General features: G+C 51.4%; 2 protein-coding genes across 2 annotated transcripts in view; both read right to left on the bottom strand.

Annotated features, from left to right (window-relative positions):
- The window catches only part of SPTBN5 (spectrin beta, non-erythrocytic 5), a 64,300-nt gene extending 62,784 nt beyond the window's left edge, over positions 1–1,516 (bottom strand). The window contains 1 exon segment of the mRNA XM_066341681.1: positions 1,492–1,516. Coding sequence (XP_066197778.1) covers positions 1,492–1,516 — 25 coding nt within the window.
- A 2,090-nt stretch (positions 1,517–3,606) lies between these two features.
- EHD4 (EH domain containing 4) overlaps positions 3,607–15,053 on the bottom strand; it is an 82,587-nt gene continuing 71,140 nt past the window's right edge. Inside the window, exons 5-6 of the mRNA XM_066343775.1 lie at positions 11,953–12,117; positions 3,607–6,138 (exon numbers count right to left, since the gene is read on the bottom strand). Coding sequence (XP_066199872.1) covers positions 5,602–6,138; positions 11,953–12,117 — 702 coding nt within the window. The 3' untranslated portion in view covers positions 3,607–5,601. The remainder of the gene's footprint in view (positions 6,139–11,952; positions 12,118–15,053) is intronic.

The following is a 15,053-nucleotide window of genomic DNA, read 5'->3' as shown; positions in this document are numbered from 1 at the left end:
AGAGTTAGAGTTAGGGATGCAGTTCAGGTGGAAACACACCGAGTCTCTAGCAGCCTGGTTGCTATGGTTATGGGACATAGGGGTGGAGGGTGGCATGCTCTCGGAGCACAGATTCCCTGGAGCACCCTCTTTGCTCTTTTTAGGTCCCTGGTGGCCATTCTGGGCCTGCAGCCCACCAACATGGTCATGCAGATGGTGGTGGATTTGGGGAAAGCAAAGGCAATATAGCACCCAAGGGCATGAGGGCTGCCTCTGCTGACCCCCCAACCCCCACAAGGAAAAGGGCTGCTGAAGGTAACCAGGTAACCAGACTGAAGTTTCGGCCACTGAAGAAGCAGAGGAAACGAGCACTATGCACGCAGCGCGCGGTGAGACTACTGTGCAGGAAGGAGCTGAGGGGGTGGGGGGACCCCCAAGCTTTGTTCTAGTTTGAATAGGGGGAAGGCCAAGGGACCCTCTTAAAAGGGATAGGCAGGGACCAAAGGCCTTGTATGGAATTGGCAATCCACTGGTCCCCTTCTATTGTGGAATAAGTGTTAGCTTGGATGGATACCAGAGCTGACTGCTCCCTCCCCTACAGGAACCTGGAGAGGTTCCCTGGGACGCCCGTGGCCATTGGCAGTTGCAGGGCTTGGGCTGTCCAAGTGGGGCCAGTATTTGTTCCATTGGAGAGGGGAGACTGCCTCCTACGCCATGCAGTGCACTGTCCTATCCCTGAATATATCTTAAGGGTAGATAGATGTCTTACAAGGGCTGCAGTTGGGAGTTCCACCTTTGGGTTTAGGTTATGAAGGTGGTGTTGCAGAGGCACGGAAGCACATGCCCCCTTGTCGCCTGCCCCCCTCCCCGCGGGGGACTGACACTGAGCAGTGTTGGGAGGACATGTGAGGGCGTGCTCCCTAGGTTCTCCTACAGCTGTGGGCAGGAGTGGAGCTGGCAGGGGGCTCCCACATGGAAGGCCGAGAGGACAGGAGGAAATCACAGGAGCAATTCTACTAAAATTAGAAGAGTGGGAGCTGTTTGGCTGGCACACAGCCCTTGCAACTCACCAGTGTGGCCTGTGCACAAGCCAGACAGGAAACCTTTGTAGGCCTCTTGGGATATTGGCATGTGTTCATTCCCTACCTAGCCTGGGTCCCTCACCCTTTGTACCGACTGTGTTGGAAGGGGGCAGTCTGGAATTGGACTTCAGAGGCAGAGTGGGACTTTGAGGATGCCTGGTGGGCAGTGGCCCAGGCACAGGCCCTACAAGTGGTTGATCCCACTAAGCCTTTCCAATTAAATGTTAATGTAACCCCTGACAGGTTTGAATGGGGCCTATTGCAGAAGTCTGGGCAAAGATGCACCCCTCTAGGCTTTTGGTCCCAGTTATATTAAGGCACCGAGACTTGCTACTCCTTGGTGGAGAAACAGCTAATAGCTGTCTATGTGGTCCGGCAGGCCTGCTAGTCCATTACCTTGCAGGAGCCAGTGCAAGTCAGCACTGCCTACCCGAGAGCCAGATGGGTGCGCTCATGGGTGTCTGCTCCCAAGTCAGGTGTAGCGCAAACTGCGACTTTGGCTTAGTGGAGTGCCCCTCTAGAGCAAAGAGCTGTACTGAGTGCTAGCCCTCCGACCCAGGAGCCGCAAGTGTTGGGCCCATTGCCTTTGCAGAGCTGCCGGGTGCCATGCAGGGGTCGATGTCACCCCCGGTCCCTATTGTGAAGGGACGCCAGATGAGCAGCATAGTGTCAGCCAGGCCTTGCCTGGGTTGGCAAAAGAAACCTGGGAGGTAGAACGTCTCACTGGAGACCCTCTCCAGAAAGGGGGGGGCATTCCTAGCATCACGATGCTGTGCCACCTTGCTTGTTACTGTTGGTATAGCTTGCTCAGTTAAGTTTTTGCTGCAGTCTCTATTGCTGTTGTGGGATATAGATAGGGATATAGATAATATACCTCATTCCTTGCAGAGGGACACTTGCAGAAGATACCTATTGCGTAGATTGTGAGGCAAGCAACCCTAAGGGGGAGGACCGTTGGGAAAATGGTTCAAGTTAGGCTTGCTCACCTGTTTTTAGGCTGTGTAGCCATAACGCCTGAAGCAACCAAGGACACAGGACTTGAGCACTGCCCTAATATGAGCACCTTATGGAATCAAGGACGTGGTTTTTGACTAAGTGACACTATTGTCTGATTAGCCATAAAAAGTCTGAGTGAAGCGGCCTGCTGCTGTTATTGTTGCTGCTGCTGCCTAACGAAGCACGCATCATCTACAGACAGGGTCTTCGGCTCCCGGCCCCTCGCGGCCTACATCTCTTACCTCCAACCTCGAGCCCAACACTGACACTCTACTAGGCCCTCATTTACCTGAATAAACTCAGTGGTTGTCTGTCCTAAGAATGTCCTCTGCCACATGGTGGAAATCAAGTGACTGTGAAATGCTCTCTTATGTTCAAGGCAGTTTTTCTGGGGCACTGGATGTGAGGCAGGACCCTGGCAGTTAAACCCCATGCTGGGCAGTGGACTCCAGTACAAGACGTTCTCAGTGTGGGGGTGAAGCAGCTCCTTAGGAGACCCGACACACCACTGGAACGGGCAGGGGCAGCGGGCTCGGGCTGTGCCAAGGCCTCTCCTGGGGGCTGGTAAGGAGGGAGCTGGAAGAGGAAACATTATGCTTCTCCTCACATGCTCACCTACCTACACACCCAGCCCCATGATAACAGAATAACAATTCAACTATTCAAGGCCCACCATCTTGTGAGAGGAACCACAGCCGCAAGTCCAAATTCGCTATTGTTGCACAATGACAAATGGTCCAAAGAGAACTCAGTCTGGCCCTGGAGAAGTGAAAGCCAATGAGACGAATGGCCCTAACCACTGAAGACTGACCCCAACTGGGCCATCCCACTGCACAGGGAGAAAAGAATCCATTTTTGACGCTGGGCCGGAGCAAAGGCTGAAGCAGGCTGGGCGTCTGCACATCCCCACAGGGCTGGGGAGTTTGGGCAGGGCTTACTTAGTGCCCGATTCTTTCCACAGGTTCCAGGCCTCATCAGCAGGCTGACAACTGGGACGTCAACTTCAGGAAGAGCAGGCTCCAGTTTCTATTCTAACTGCAGTGGTTTGTTGCACACTATGCGCTGCATAGAAACTAGATTTTCTTCCGTGGAATCCTGGTGAGCATGAGGTAGTTTCTAGAGCTATAGTTTACCTGCTTCTGCCCTCCCAATCATTGGTGAACACTTCGGGAGGGGTGCTTTGAAAACCAGGCTAGTGTGGGGAGGGCAGTAAGGTAGGTCAAGGTGAGCAGACGCTGCTGGAACCTGCAGGTTGCCTGGGGGAGGAGTGGGACAGTGGGGGCTTTGCACACAGAGTAAAGCTTTGTGCGAGGCCTGGGAAGATATGGGTTCTTACCGGGTGCCTTCCCTGATGTTTTCCAGTTTTTCTTTCTAATCAATTCCAATGACTTCATGTTAGAAGATGTTAAGAAAAATAAACACGTGACATTTTTTTTTCCTCAGCAGGAAAAGATTGAGCTGCCAGGTGTTCTCCCACCTGCAGGCATGGCAGGATGGGGGCACGACACGGGAGTTTCTTTCCGCATAGAAACCAGAAACCTCAGTCCGCTGGCTCTCTAAAACAGTTTTCTTATATGTCTCTCCATAGACAGCACTCGGCCACATCTACATATGTACATATTGACAAGTGTTAAAAAGACATATTCATGTGACATATACATATGTGTACATAGTTATCTTTATATAGGACAACTCAGTCGAGTTAAAGAAGCAAGATAATTCTGAGTGGAAAAGCAGCTAACCTTGGCATCTCTAAGTCTATGAACCATTGAACCCTCTTCTCTCAATTCAGTCCTGCAGTGGACTCCACGGTGCCTTCCCACTCGGGCAGTCCTAGTGCATTCACAGAACCATCTGCTCCATTCCAGTGCTGGAATTATAAACATCTCTTTTCTCTGTGTCTAATTTAAAAGTGCTCAGTAAGAATAAAGACCATACTAGGCATTTATTTCTATTAAAATTATTTAGAAAGCAAGCTAGGTAGTGTGAGAGTTGGCATCTGCGTACATGCTCCTCTAAAGTAAAACATTTCTCTTAAGCCTGCGGTTCTGACCCTGATGTCATAGGTAACACCAAACAAACAAACAAAACAAAGCTGACTTTTGGAAGGCTCAGGTGGGACTGTTCGGATCTCATCCCTCTGGCGCTGGCAGGGCCCTGTGCCAGGCAGTCATCCGTTCCTATTCCTCTCTTACTGCAGCGTGGTGTAACGGGGAGGCGCCGCACTCCCCAGCTGGAGCGCAGAGCGGGGAGGGGCGTGAGCATCACCACCCCCACCTGACACAGGCAGCGGAGAGGATGGCCCAGAGGGGCTAACACAGGAAACAGAACCCTCATGCCTCATGATTGGCATTCATGATACAAACCACACAGCTTTTTGAAGGTTTTATATAAAAGGTTCCACCTGTTTCTGTATAAAGGCTTTTATCCGATAAGAAAAAAACCAAAACAAAACTGGACAGAATAAAAATGACTTTTAAAAAATTAAAAATAGCGTGTAATGCTAGTGGACTGACCTTTCCTACCTGACACCTCAGGGCAGGCTGGATCCTCATTCCTGTGTCTGCAGGCCCAGGACTGGGCATGTAAGACATGTTTTGGTGAATTTAAATGTTGCCATTGACCAAGGGGACTTGGGGACATGAAACAAGTCTAAGCGACAACTGGGGAGAACCATCTCTTTTCTGAAGTTTTAAGTATGATAAATAGACTTTGCTACAAAGTATTGGACAGACCAGTAAGAAAAGCTAATCATCGGACTTCAACATGACTTGAAGCGAATACTAGAAATCTTGCCGGGCTAATAAAATTAATTATTAATTCCTAATTAATTCCAAATTCCTAACCAAACACAATTTTGCGGGGAAGGCCACGGGGTGGGGCTGGGAGGGCCGCTCGGCAGGGTGCTGGAACAGATGCTGTCTGAGCCCAGCTGCCCGAGCCCAGCTGCCCGTCTGCTTGGGCCCGCGAAAGGCACAGGGCACAGACAGACACGGTGCACCCTCCTTTTAAACCTTGGGCAGCAGTTTCTTTCTCTTTGGTAGACAGTCTGGAGAGAACAGAACCCTTTCTGCTGTTTCTTTCCACTCTTTACATAGCAGGAAATAAATAAGATCATCTTTGCTCTGTCAGGCTGCACTCTGAGGGACGAGTTCCGGATGATGAGCGGGGCAGGGAGCCAGCAGATTCACGCTGCGGCGCTGGCCCGAGCTCCCAGCTCTCAGACTCCAGCAGGCCCACCTCCATACTTATGTCTCTCCAGGCTTGAGAACTCTTTGGTCAATTTCTGTTTCTTCTCCACCCTACAATCTCCTATCCTCCATCCTCCCAATATTTTAATAAAAACTCGTGAGAATTTTATAGGTCAAAGAACCTCGTCTAGTGTCCAGTGTCTGCCCTCCCTATTCTACATATGGGGAAACTGAGGCCCAGAGAGGGCAGTGCCTTGCCCAGGGTCACTCAGTGAGTCAGTGGCAGCAAGGGTCTCCGGCCCAAGCCCCAGGACTCCCACCCCACACTGCCTGCCCTGTGGGTGACCTGTCCCTCAGTCAGCCTTCTGAAGGGACTTCCTGTGAGAGGGGGGCACGAGATGGGGGGGCAGGCTGTTGGGCAGCTCGTAGCCGTCCAGCTTGATCTTGATGAGGTGCTTGGCCAGCGCGAACTCCTCCTCGTCCAGCATGCCGTCACAGTCACAGTCGGCCAGCTTCCAGATTTTGCCCAGGACGCTGTTGGGCAGCTTGGAGGTCACCATCTCCTTCTTGGCATTGACACCCGTTATTTTGCCATTGACAGGTGACAGGGTGTAGAAGAGCTCATCGTAGACAGGCTTGTCTTTGGCCACAACCCACTCCTCCTCATCGGCGCCCTCCCCGGCGCCCTCCCCATAGCCCTGGTTGAAGGGGCCCTCGGCAGTGCCGTCGAAGGCGCCGCCCTGCACGAGCTGAGTGGGCATGTTCAGCTCCTCTTGGCTGATGAGGCCCATCAGGGACGAGATCTTGCTGGTCAGCATGTTGTCCACGGCCTCGATCAGCTTGGGCTTCAGTGAGTGGAATTTGGTGAAGTCATAGTTCTCAAGCTGTTCCTGTAAAAGGAGAAACCGCAGACTCGGTTACAGGCCCTCTCCTCAGGGAGCAAGCAGGGAGGGGAGCTGAGGGAGAGGAATGCTTTTCTAAAGCAGATACTCCACACCCTGGGCTGTTCCAGAGCTTGCTTTCTGGTGGAGTCCCACATCCAAACTCCTAGACAAAGGAGTGGCTTACCAAAAAAACAAAAACAAAATGCCAAGACCAACCACCACCACCAAAATACCCACCTTCCCATCTTGTAGAATTGCTGTTCTGGGCAGTCCTTCCACACTTAACTAGGCTTGCACTGAACCTGGGAATCAGCCTGACATAGAACCTTATTCTTAATTGCTATATAATACTGAATTTATATCGGAGTCACTGTCACTGACTTTGTCCCACCCTCAGATGTATAGGTTGTTTCCAATGGAGAATCAAAATTGTGTTCTCTAGGGTATACACTGGCAGGGCAGACATTTTTTGTTATTCATTTAGAAGTGGAACCCTTAGCTTTATTTTTAAATTTTTTAAAAATATTTTATTTATTGATTTTACGGAGGGGAGGGAAAGCGAGAAGTATCAACTCATAGTTGCTTCACTTTAGTTGTCCACTGATCGCTTGTTGTATGAGCCTTGACCAGGCAAGCCCAGGGTTATGAACTGGCAACCTCAGTGTTCCAGATCAATGCTCTATCCACTGTGCTGCCACCACAGGCGAGGGACACTTAGCTGTAGATGGCAGAGGGGACAGAACTGAAAGCTAAAGAGCCTGACATGATTTCTAGAGAGGCACCTCCAATCCTCTTCTTACCAGGAAACTCTGGAGCTGTCAAGTCTCGCTGGGCTGGGCTGACATCAGTGTACGGCCTGCACTTAGCGTAAAGCAGCAAGGTGGTGCAGACCGAGTTTCTAAAACACAACCCTCCATCCTCACTGGCAGACTGTGGTCACCTGCATGTCACCCAACATCAGCTCCAAACCATGCTGCCAACATCTGAGTCCGCCAAGGGGGCTGAGATAGGAACAGCCAGAAGGAGGAAAGCAGGGAGCCTACACAAAAATCCGAGCTGCTGAGGTTAACAAGCCTGGATTCCCCTGGGTGCACAAATACCTCCCCTCCTTCCTCATGAACAAGCCTGAGCTCTGAGCACACACAGAGCCCCTGTGTCTGGCCATGCAGACAAATGAGGGTGGTGTCCGCCCAAACCTCCCCCCCTCCTGTAGGGGCATGGAAACCTCTGGGAAGTTGGCAAGGGGAAATGGCCACATATTTGTAGGGGTGGACAGGAAACAGCAATGGTAGCCATTCCTGCCTTGGAGGGCACGCAGGAAATACACCCTGCACTCCCCCATCACCCAGGTCCGACCAGAGAGTGTGGGGTACAAATCAAACTGCCATCCCTGCCCTCTACCAGGGTGACTCCAAAACAGAAACCTTCTGAATGGGATAAATGCATCCTGGGTAATTTAAAGATTTAGTCATCAATAACTGCATCTATCAAAGCCACCTAGCCCAGAATCCTGGAACTGCTCTCTCCCAAAACTCAAAGGGCAGTTTCTAGCCCAGTCTCCATGGGCCATCCCTTGCCCATCCACTCCCAACATTTATCAGACGTGGTGTTCAAACTCTGAGAAGGTTTGGGCTGATGGGGGATGGCTCTGCTGCCCTCTGCTGTTGAAATGCTGCCAACTCCTCAGCTGCAGTAGTGGGATTCTCCTTGGAGGACTATTGGGTCAGCAATCAAGGTGACCTCGCTAGTGTTCTTGTTTTCCAGGACGGACAGACACATCAGTGTGGTAAATCAGACTCCCTCCCAAAGGGGCACTTTGTGTTTGGGGACACAGACAGCTTTACCAGCAGGTCACAGGCATTTCCTAGCACCAGGCACAAGCCTTCAAAATACATTTGACTCGTTAAGGCTGAGTCTGCCAGACCAGCTTGGTCTATGAGAGCACAGGGAGAACAGAGACTTAGAGATGGCATCAGTGAACTCCCTGAGTGACTCTGAGATGTGCAAAGGTCATGATAAAGTCATTGCCAAGCTCAAGCCCCACCCCTGTCCCAGACGCAGCTGATGCGAGGTGCAGTGCCTGTGTTGTAGAGGAAGTCAGACTCAGGGATGACAGCCCTGACTACCCATTCCCCGTTTCTCCACCTGAGCTTCCTAGGTGACAGCAAACTAGCCAAGGTATCAGGTGACTGTAAGCACACCTTGCAAGCTTCAGGCCCACCTGGCCCCTGGGCAGTCCCTGAAGGGACTGGGGTGGTGTGTGATCAGGACCCACCTAGCTTCCAAGGAGGAAGCCTCTCCCTGCTTTCAGGGGCTTGCTCTGGAAACTGCTGGTCTATAAGCCCTGTGGGAGTCAGATTCAGGGCTGGGCCAGGGTCTGAGACAGTCACTACCTTAGAGCCTGCTATATTATCTGTGTGAATGGAAAAGAGTGCCTATGTAGCAGGCCCGACAAGCTCAGCGACCAAGAGGAACCATGCAGAATGTCTAATCATGAATTCCTAACTGGGCGTGTCACGGTGCATAGTCACATTCCGGGCCTATAGATTCCTTAATAAAAGGTTAATTTGTGCCTTCAGAACTTTTTTTAAAAGACTTTATTTATTCATTTTAGAGAGGTGAGGGGAGTAGGAAGCATCAACTCCCATATGTACCTTGACCAGGCAAGCCCAGGGTTTCAAACCAGCGACCTCAGCGTTCCAGGTCAATGCTTTATCCACTGCGCCACCACAGGTCAGGCAAGAACCCTCTTTACCAGACTCCTCGGAGGAGGCCTTACTACCTGCACCAGGGTAGGACTACCAGGAAACCCCTTATTGTTATCTTGTTGCCTCAGAACAGCTCTATCTACTACAAACGAGAAACGTTAAGTACCCTGCACCTACCAATGTAAAACAAGTATGAATCTATTTCACTTTTTATCCAGTCCCAGAGATCTCCCTGCTTTGCTTTCTCCTGCCTCCTTAATCGACCAGTAATGGACTTCATGGGCCTTATACTTTCTCCTTTGGTTCTAAATGTATGAAAAGAACTGCAAACTGCCCTTCTTTGGAGCACTTTTTCTTTTCTTTTTCTTTTTTGTATTTTTCTGAAGTTGGAAATGGGGAGGCAGTCAGACAGACCCCGCATGCGCCCCACCGGGATCCAACCGGCATGCCCACCAGGGGGCGATACTCTGTTGTAACCAGAGCCATTCTAGCGCCTGAGGCAGAGGCTATAGAGCCATCCTCAGTGACCGGGCCATCTTCGCTCCAATGGAGCCTTGGCTGCGGGAGGAGAAGAGAGAGACAGAGAGGAAGGAGAGGGGGAGGGGTGGAGAAGCAGATGGGTGCCTCTCCTGTGTGCCCTGGCCGGGAATCGAACACCAGGCTGACGCTCTACCACTGGGCCAACCAGCCAGGGCCTGGAGCACTTTTTCAACCCTTTGAGATTTTGCTTCTGGTGGTCCTTAGTGTTTTGGCTCAAATGAACTCTTTTGAAGTTTTTCTATAGGCTTGGACCTTCCTTTGTTGACATGAACATACACTAAAACTTGATGACAACTCATTCAACACACACTAACTGAACACCTGTGACATACCAGATGCTGGGTCTATGGCAGTGAACAGGACACAGTCACTGGCCTCATGGAGTTACAGCTTTATTAGAAAGAGAGTCCCTAAATAACAGACCATGATACATTAATTAATTACACCGAGGCACAACAGCACTTGTGTGGTGACAAGGAGCACATGTCCTAATAATAACCCTTGCCAACCATAGTCATAGTGGCAAAAGATCATAATCCACAATGTACAGCCCATAGGGGCAAAGATTTTTGCCATTTGTTCATTGACTTATTCTGGGGCCTAGAAGAGTGTCTGGCCACAGTAGACATAGTATTTCTTGGGTGAAAGAATAAGTGAGTACGGGTGAATGGGGCACTTGTCAGGTGGAGCTCCCTGACACTAGTCCTGGGCACTCAGGAGGTGTCCACTGAAGGCGCGAAGGCGCCTGGTGCAGGGCCTGGCCCACAGGGTTCTCAGTGAAGGTCTGGGCCTTTCCTGTACTGTCCAGCCAACTGGGCTGGGCCTGCTCCTAGGAGCCGAGGTGAGGGGCCACCAGCTTCCTTGTTTTCTTCCCCAGGACTGCCCTCTGCCCCAGCTCTGACCCGGCCAGGCCCAGGCTGACGAGGCAGGTAGCCCCAGGCCCAACCTTCCAGCTGCAGACTTCAAACTGTTCTCTCACTTCAGTGTTGCCTTTCTCTGGGGCTCAGGGAACAGCCAGTTTGAGGTACCCTTTGTTTGACCTATGTAGTAGTATCTTTGAAAGTTTAAGCCTGACCAGGCGGTAGCACAGTGGATAGAGCGTTGGACTGCGATGCGCAGGACCCAGATTCAAAACCCCGAGGTCGCTGGCTTGAGCAAGCGGTCACTCACTCTGCTGTATCCCTTGGTCAAAGCACATATGAGAAAGCAATCACTGAACAACCAAGAAGTCGCAATGAAGAATTGATGCTTCTCATCTCTCTCCCTATCTGTCCATCTGTCTGACTCTCTCTCTATCTCTGTCAAAATAAATAAATAAATAAATAAATAAATAGAAAGAAAGAAGAAAGGAAGAAAGTTTGAGACCAACTTTGAAAACCAGGGTAGTTCCCAGACTTCCAGCTTCTCCTGAGCCACCCAGGCCTATTTTCCCACAGGGCAGGGCCAACCGGGCAGGCAGGGCTCCCCTCCTGGGTGGGGTTAGAATCTCAATCTGCCCCCATCATGGGCCCCCACAAGCTCTCATCTCAATTGTAGAATTGACTTCTTCCTTGTAGAGATATTTCTAGAAACCCATATCTGTGTCAAATGTGAGAAAGTAAGAGGCAGTTGGGGAGAGTGACACGGTTGCTGTGCACCTGGCCCGCCTCACCTGTCCACCTGGCCCGCCTCACCTGTCCACCTGACCCGCCTCACCTGTCCACCTGGCCCGCCTCACCTGTCCACCTGGCCCGCCTCACCTGTCCACCTGGCCCGCCTCACCTGTCCACGTCATTGGCTGGGGGCTGCGGCCATCTCGGTTTGCACTGCGGCTCCCACTGCAGACAGGTCCTTGCACTGGACAAGAGGACGGTCAGTCTGGCTCTGTGAAGATCATCTTCTTGCCCAGAGCAAGGACCTGTCTGCCTTAGCGGAAGGATGTGATCAGCACTGATCTGTTCATTTAACACCACTGTGGGGCGGTGGACCCACTGGTCAGGCCGGGGTGGCTGAATGTAGCACCTACTCAGGCTCACCGAGGGCTGGTCCACACACATTCAGGGAGACCCTGAAATCTGACCAAAGGCCCAATATGGACACTTAAGCAAAATCTTCAGTGAGCATGTCACACTGTGTCCAGTCCAGCCATGTCCACAGAGCCCCATGGCCTCTGACTGTCCCCGAGGCTGTAAGCAGCGGTGTGGCCCGAGCACAGACTCCCACAGCAGGGCAGTGCTGGACACGGCCGGCCGAGGGGGCAGCTTGGGTGACCTCCAAGGTCACTCCCAGCTCTAATTCCCTTAGGTTCTGGGATTCTAAAAAAACAGGTGTCACTTCAACATCAAAACAACCTTGAATAGAGCGTGAGAAGGCGACTCATTTTTTCATGTGAGTTTAACTTCCGAAACGTGTCCCCTTTTGTTTTAATGTTTCAGGAGGCAGATAACTTCTGCTTTCTTCACAGCAGCCCCTTATCACAGATCCCCATTAGGAAGATGAATTAATTGCATTCTCCTCCATCCTAAACCATGAAACCATGTGTGACCAGCAACCAACCAGACCAGCGGTGGTGCCCCTGCCCCTGCCACTGTACCTGCATTGCCTTGACCTCTGGGAAGTCCCCTGCAGAAATCTGGTATTCTCGCTGCAGCTGAACGTAGATTTCTGGCAACCTGCTGATAAGCTCTCTTTTCTTGTTTTCCTTTCCAAAAACACTCGGCATCTCCTTCTTCAGGTGGCTGATGATGTAGGCATGTACCTGAAAGAACACATGTCCGTGAGAACGTGCCGTTTAGAAGTCACCAGAAGGACAAACAAGATGGCATCTTATGTGCATCACAACACACAACCAGACACCCACGCAGAGCCACGGTCCCAGGGACAGGGGAGGGCAAGGGCTGGGGGAGAGGAAGGGCGACCGGCCGGGGGAGTTATATGGCCACAGTTCAGTTGTGACTGAGTGGCTATTCCGTGTCTGTGTAGGGAGTGAGTGCGGTGGGTGGGGCCTGGGTGGGAAAGACCTTATTCTGGTGATTAACCAGAAGATCTAAAGAAAGTTCCACCAGGCCAGTGCCCGGGAGCACCAGGAAACGAAACTGGAGCTGATGTAATGGCTGATCATGGAATCCTGTGCCCAGGGAGTGGTGACATGGGCAGTCCCTTAACCTTCCTGTGAACGGTGCAGACCTAGAGGGTTCCACAGGGGGCACTAAAGTCATTTCTGCACAGGACCAGCTGCCTGGGCCAGGCTGGACAGTAGAAGCTCGCTCTGGGAGAGAGGACCCCAGCACACGAGGGGGAAGCCCCAGAAGCCCTGGTCACATGGGGGAGTGAGCCCAACCAGGACCCGAAGGGCGGTGAATCCTGCTTGCCCGTCTTACCACCTTCCTTAACATCTGCACTCTTCTACTGCTTTCCAACTTTAGGGCATTAAGAAATGTTCATTACAAAAGTTCTTTTTGTGTATCTAGACTTCTACAGAGTAATTTAGAAGTCAAGAGAATAACTAAAATGAGAAAGGATGAAAAACAGAGCAGTGATTATAAAACAAAAATGACTCTGTAGCTATGGAAAATCCTATTATAGAAAACAGACTTCTATAATCTTGTGGAAGAATGGAAATTAAATAAAGGGGGTAAGCAGATACATCCCACAGTTCAGCTAAGCCTCTGTGCGTGGACACACACTGGGCGCAGCCAAGGCTGCTGTGCTGAGAGCTGCTAGAATGAGGAAGGGCACAGTGTGGACGCCTGTCGGCAGCCAGCACCCACCTCTCCAGCCTCACGAAGGTCACGTCTACATTAGCACCCACTGTGCTGCCTGGCCGTTGCTACAAGTATAGGTTGGGAGAGATTATTCTAAACTTTCTGTCACTAGTAAACTTGTTTATTTACTTATTTTTCAAATCAAAATAACATAACATTTACACGATTCTTTGAGATGGAGAAACCCAGTTTGCGAATCCTTTATTTGGAGTGATGGGCTTTAACTGCATTCCTGAGGATGTGATGACTGAGTGGTAGACTAGTAGTTTTCTTGTCTTGGATAGTGATGCTGACTTGGTTTGGACGGGGCTGAGGAAGGCCCTGCGCACTGTCCTATCTACTCGGGGAGAACCAGCTGTTCACCGGGGTCCCTGCATCGTTTCCTTGGCGTCGGCCCTCCTGGAACCCCTGGACTGAACCTGTGGACTCAGCCCCCTTCCGTGCCCAGCCCTGCTCTGCTCTGGAGCAGCCCCGGTTGAAGTAGGAAGTTCCACAGCTGCTTAGTCTCCAAGGGTTTCTTACCAACACCAACCCCTCACCGCCACTCGCTCAGGCCTGGGGCAGCTGGCAGGCCTGTTTAGGGTTCCCTAAGATCCCCTCACCACCTACGGCTGGGGTACCTCAGAACTTCCAGGCCCTGGCTCAGGGAAGGCTGACGCCCCACCCAGCCGCTGGCCCCCTAGGGTTGGTGCCTGTCCCAGACACTTCCTGGGACCCAGGGGCCTGCTCCACCTGGGCTGCGCTGCAGGGGATGTGAATCCACCACAGCTCTCCCTCCCACTGCCTGGCACCTGCTCCCTGACCTCTGCCCTCACGGTGTCCAGTGGCTGATGACTAAAGCTACTGAATAATGGGTCCCCTTTGGACACCAGGTCTCCAGGGCCCTGACATAACTAGGGCAGTTTTCGTGCCAGTCCTCAACTCCCCCTCCTCCCACCTGCCTGGTGCTCCCCGAGTCACGATCCTCAGGTGGCCTGCTCATAACTGCAGGCTGCTCTCAGCCTTAACCTCCATCCACTTCCAGGAAGTTCCTTTGGCCTGTTTCGTGGAAGTTTCCTATTGCGCTGCCTCTGCATGGTCGCCCCCCTCCTGCCCTTCCCTGGGCATCCTGAGACAATAACCCAGGGTCAGATTCCATGACTGGGCCCCACCTCTAAGAAGCTTATTAAGTTACAAGGTAAATTATAATCCATAGAATCATGGAGTATTAAATCTGGAAGGGTCCCCCTATATCTAAATGAACACTTGGTTCCAGTAAACTCATTTGACTTACTCAAGTCACACAGCTAGTTAGGGGACATAGAGTTGACACTACCATTCAACTGCCTCATCCCTGCCCTTACAGAATTGCTTACAGTGGGTATGAATTAAAAAAGTTACTGAAGCCTGACCAGGCGGTGGTGCAATGGATAGAGCATTGGACTGGGACATGGAGGACCCAGGTTCGAGACCTCAAGGTCGCCAGCTTGAGCACAGGCTCATCTGGTTTGAGCAAGGCTCACTAGCTTGAGCCCAAGGTTGCTGGCTCGAGCAAGGGGTCACTGGCTCTGCTGTAGCACCCCAGTCAAAGCACATATGAGAAAGGAATCAATGAACTAAGGTGCTGCAATGAAGAATTGATGCTTCTTATCTCTCTCCCTTCCTGTCTGTCTGTCCCTTCCCTCTTTCTGACTCTGTCACAAAAACAAAACAAAACAAAAAACTTACTGAAGCTGTTGAAAATCTGGACTTCTAAATGAACTGTGTCCTATAGAACAACAGTGTGGACAACTTTGAGGTTTGGCTTCTGATCGTTCCTAAGTCACAGGGAAGCTCTTCCCTTCCACACACAACACTATGAACACAATGTGGGCAAAAACTGCAATCTTCTGGCAGAACGTCACCTTGTAATTTTCTAAGGACTCTTGGTAAACAGCACAGCTGGGCTGGC

Source organism: Saccopteryx leptura, chromosome 6 (assembly GCF_036850995.1).
Source record: "Saccopteryx leptura isolate mSacLep1 chromosome 6, mSacLep1_pri_phased_curated, whole genome shotgun sequence".
Taxonomy (NCBI): domain Eukaryota; kingdom Metazoa; phylum Chordata; class Mammalia; order Chiroptera; family Emballonuridae; genus Saccopteryx; species Saccopteryx leptura.
Note: the sequence above shows the minus strand (reverse complement) of the source record. Positions and strands in the feature narration are given on the sequence as shown.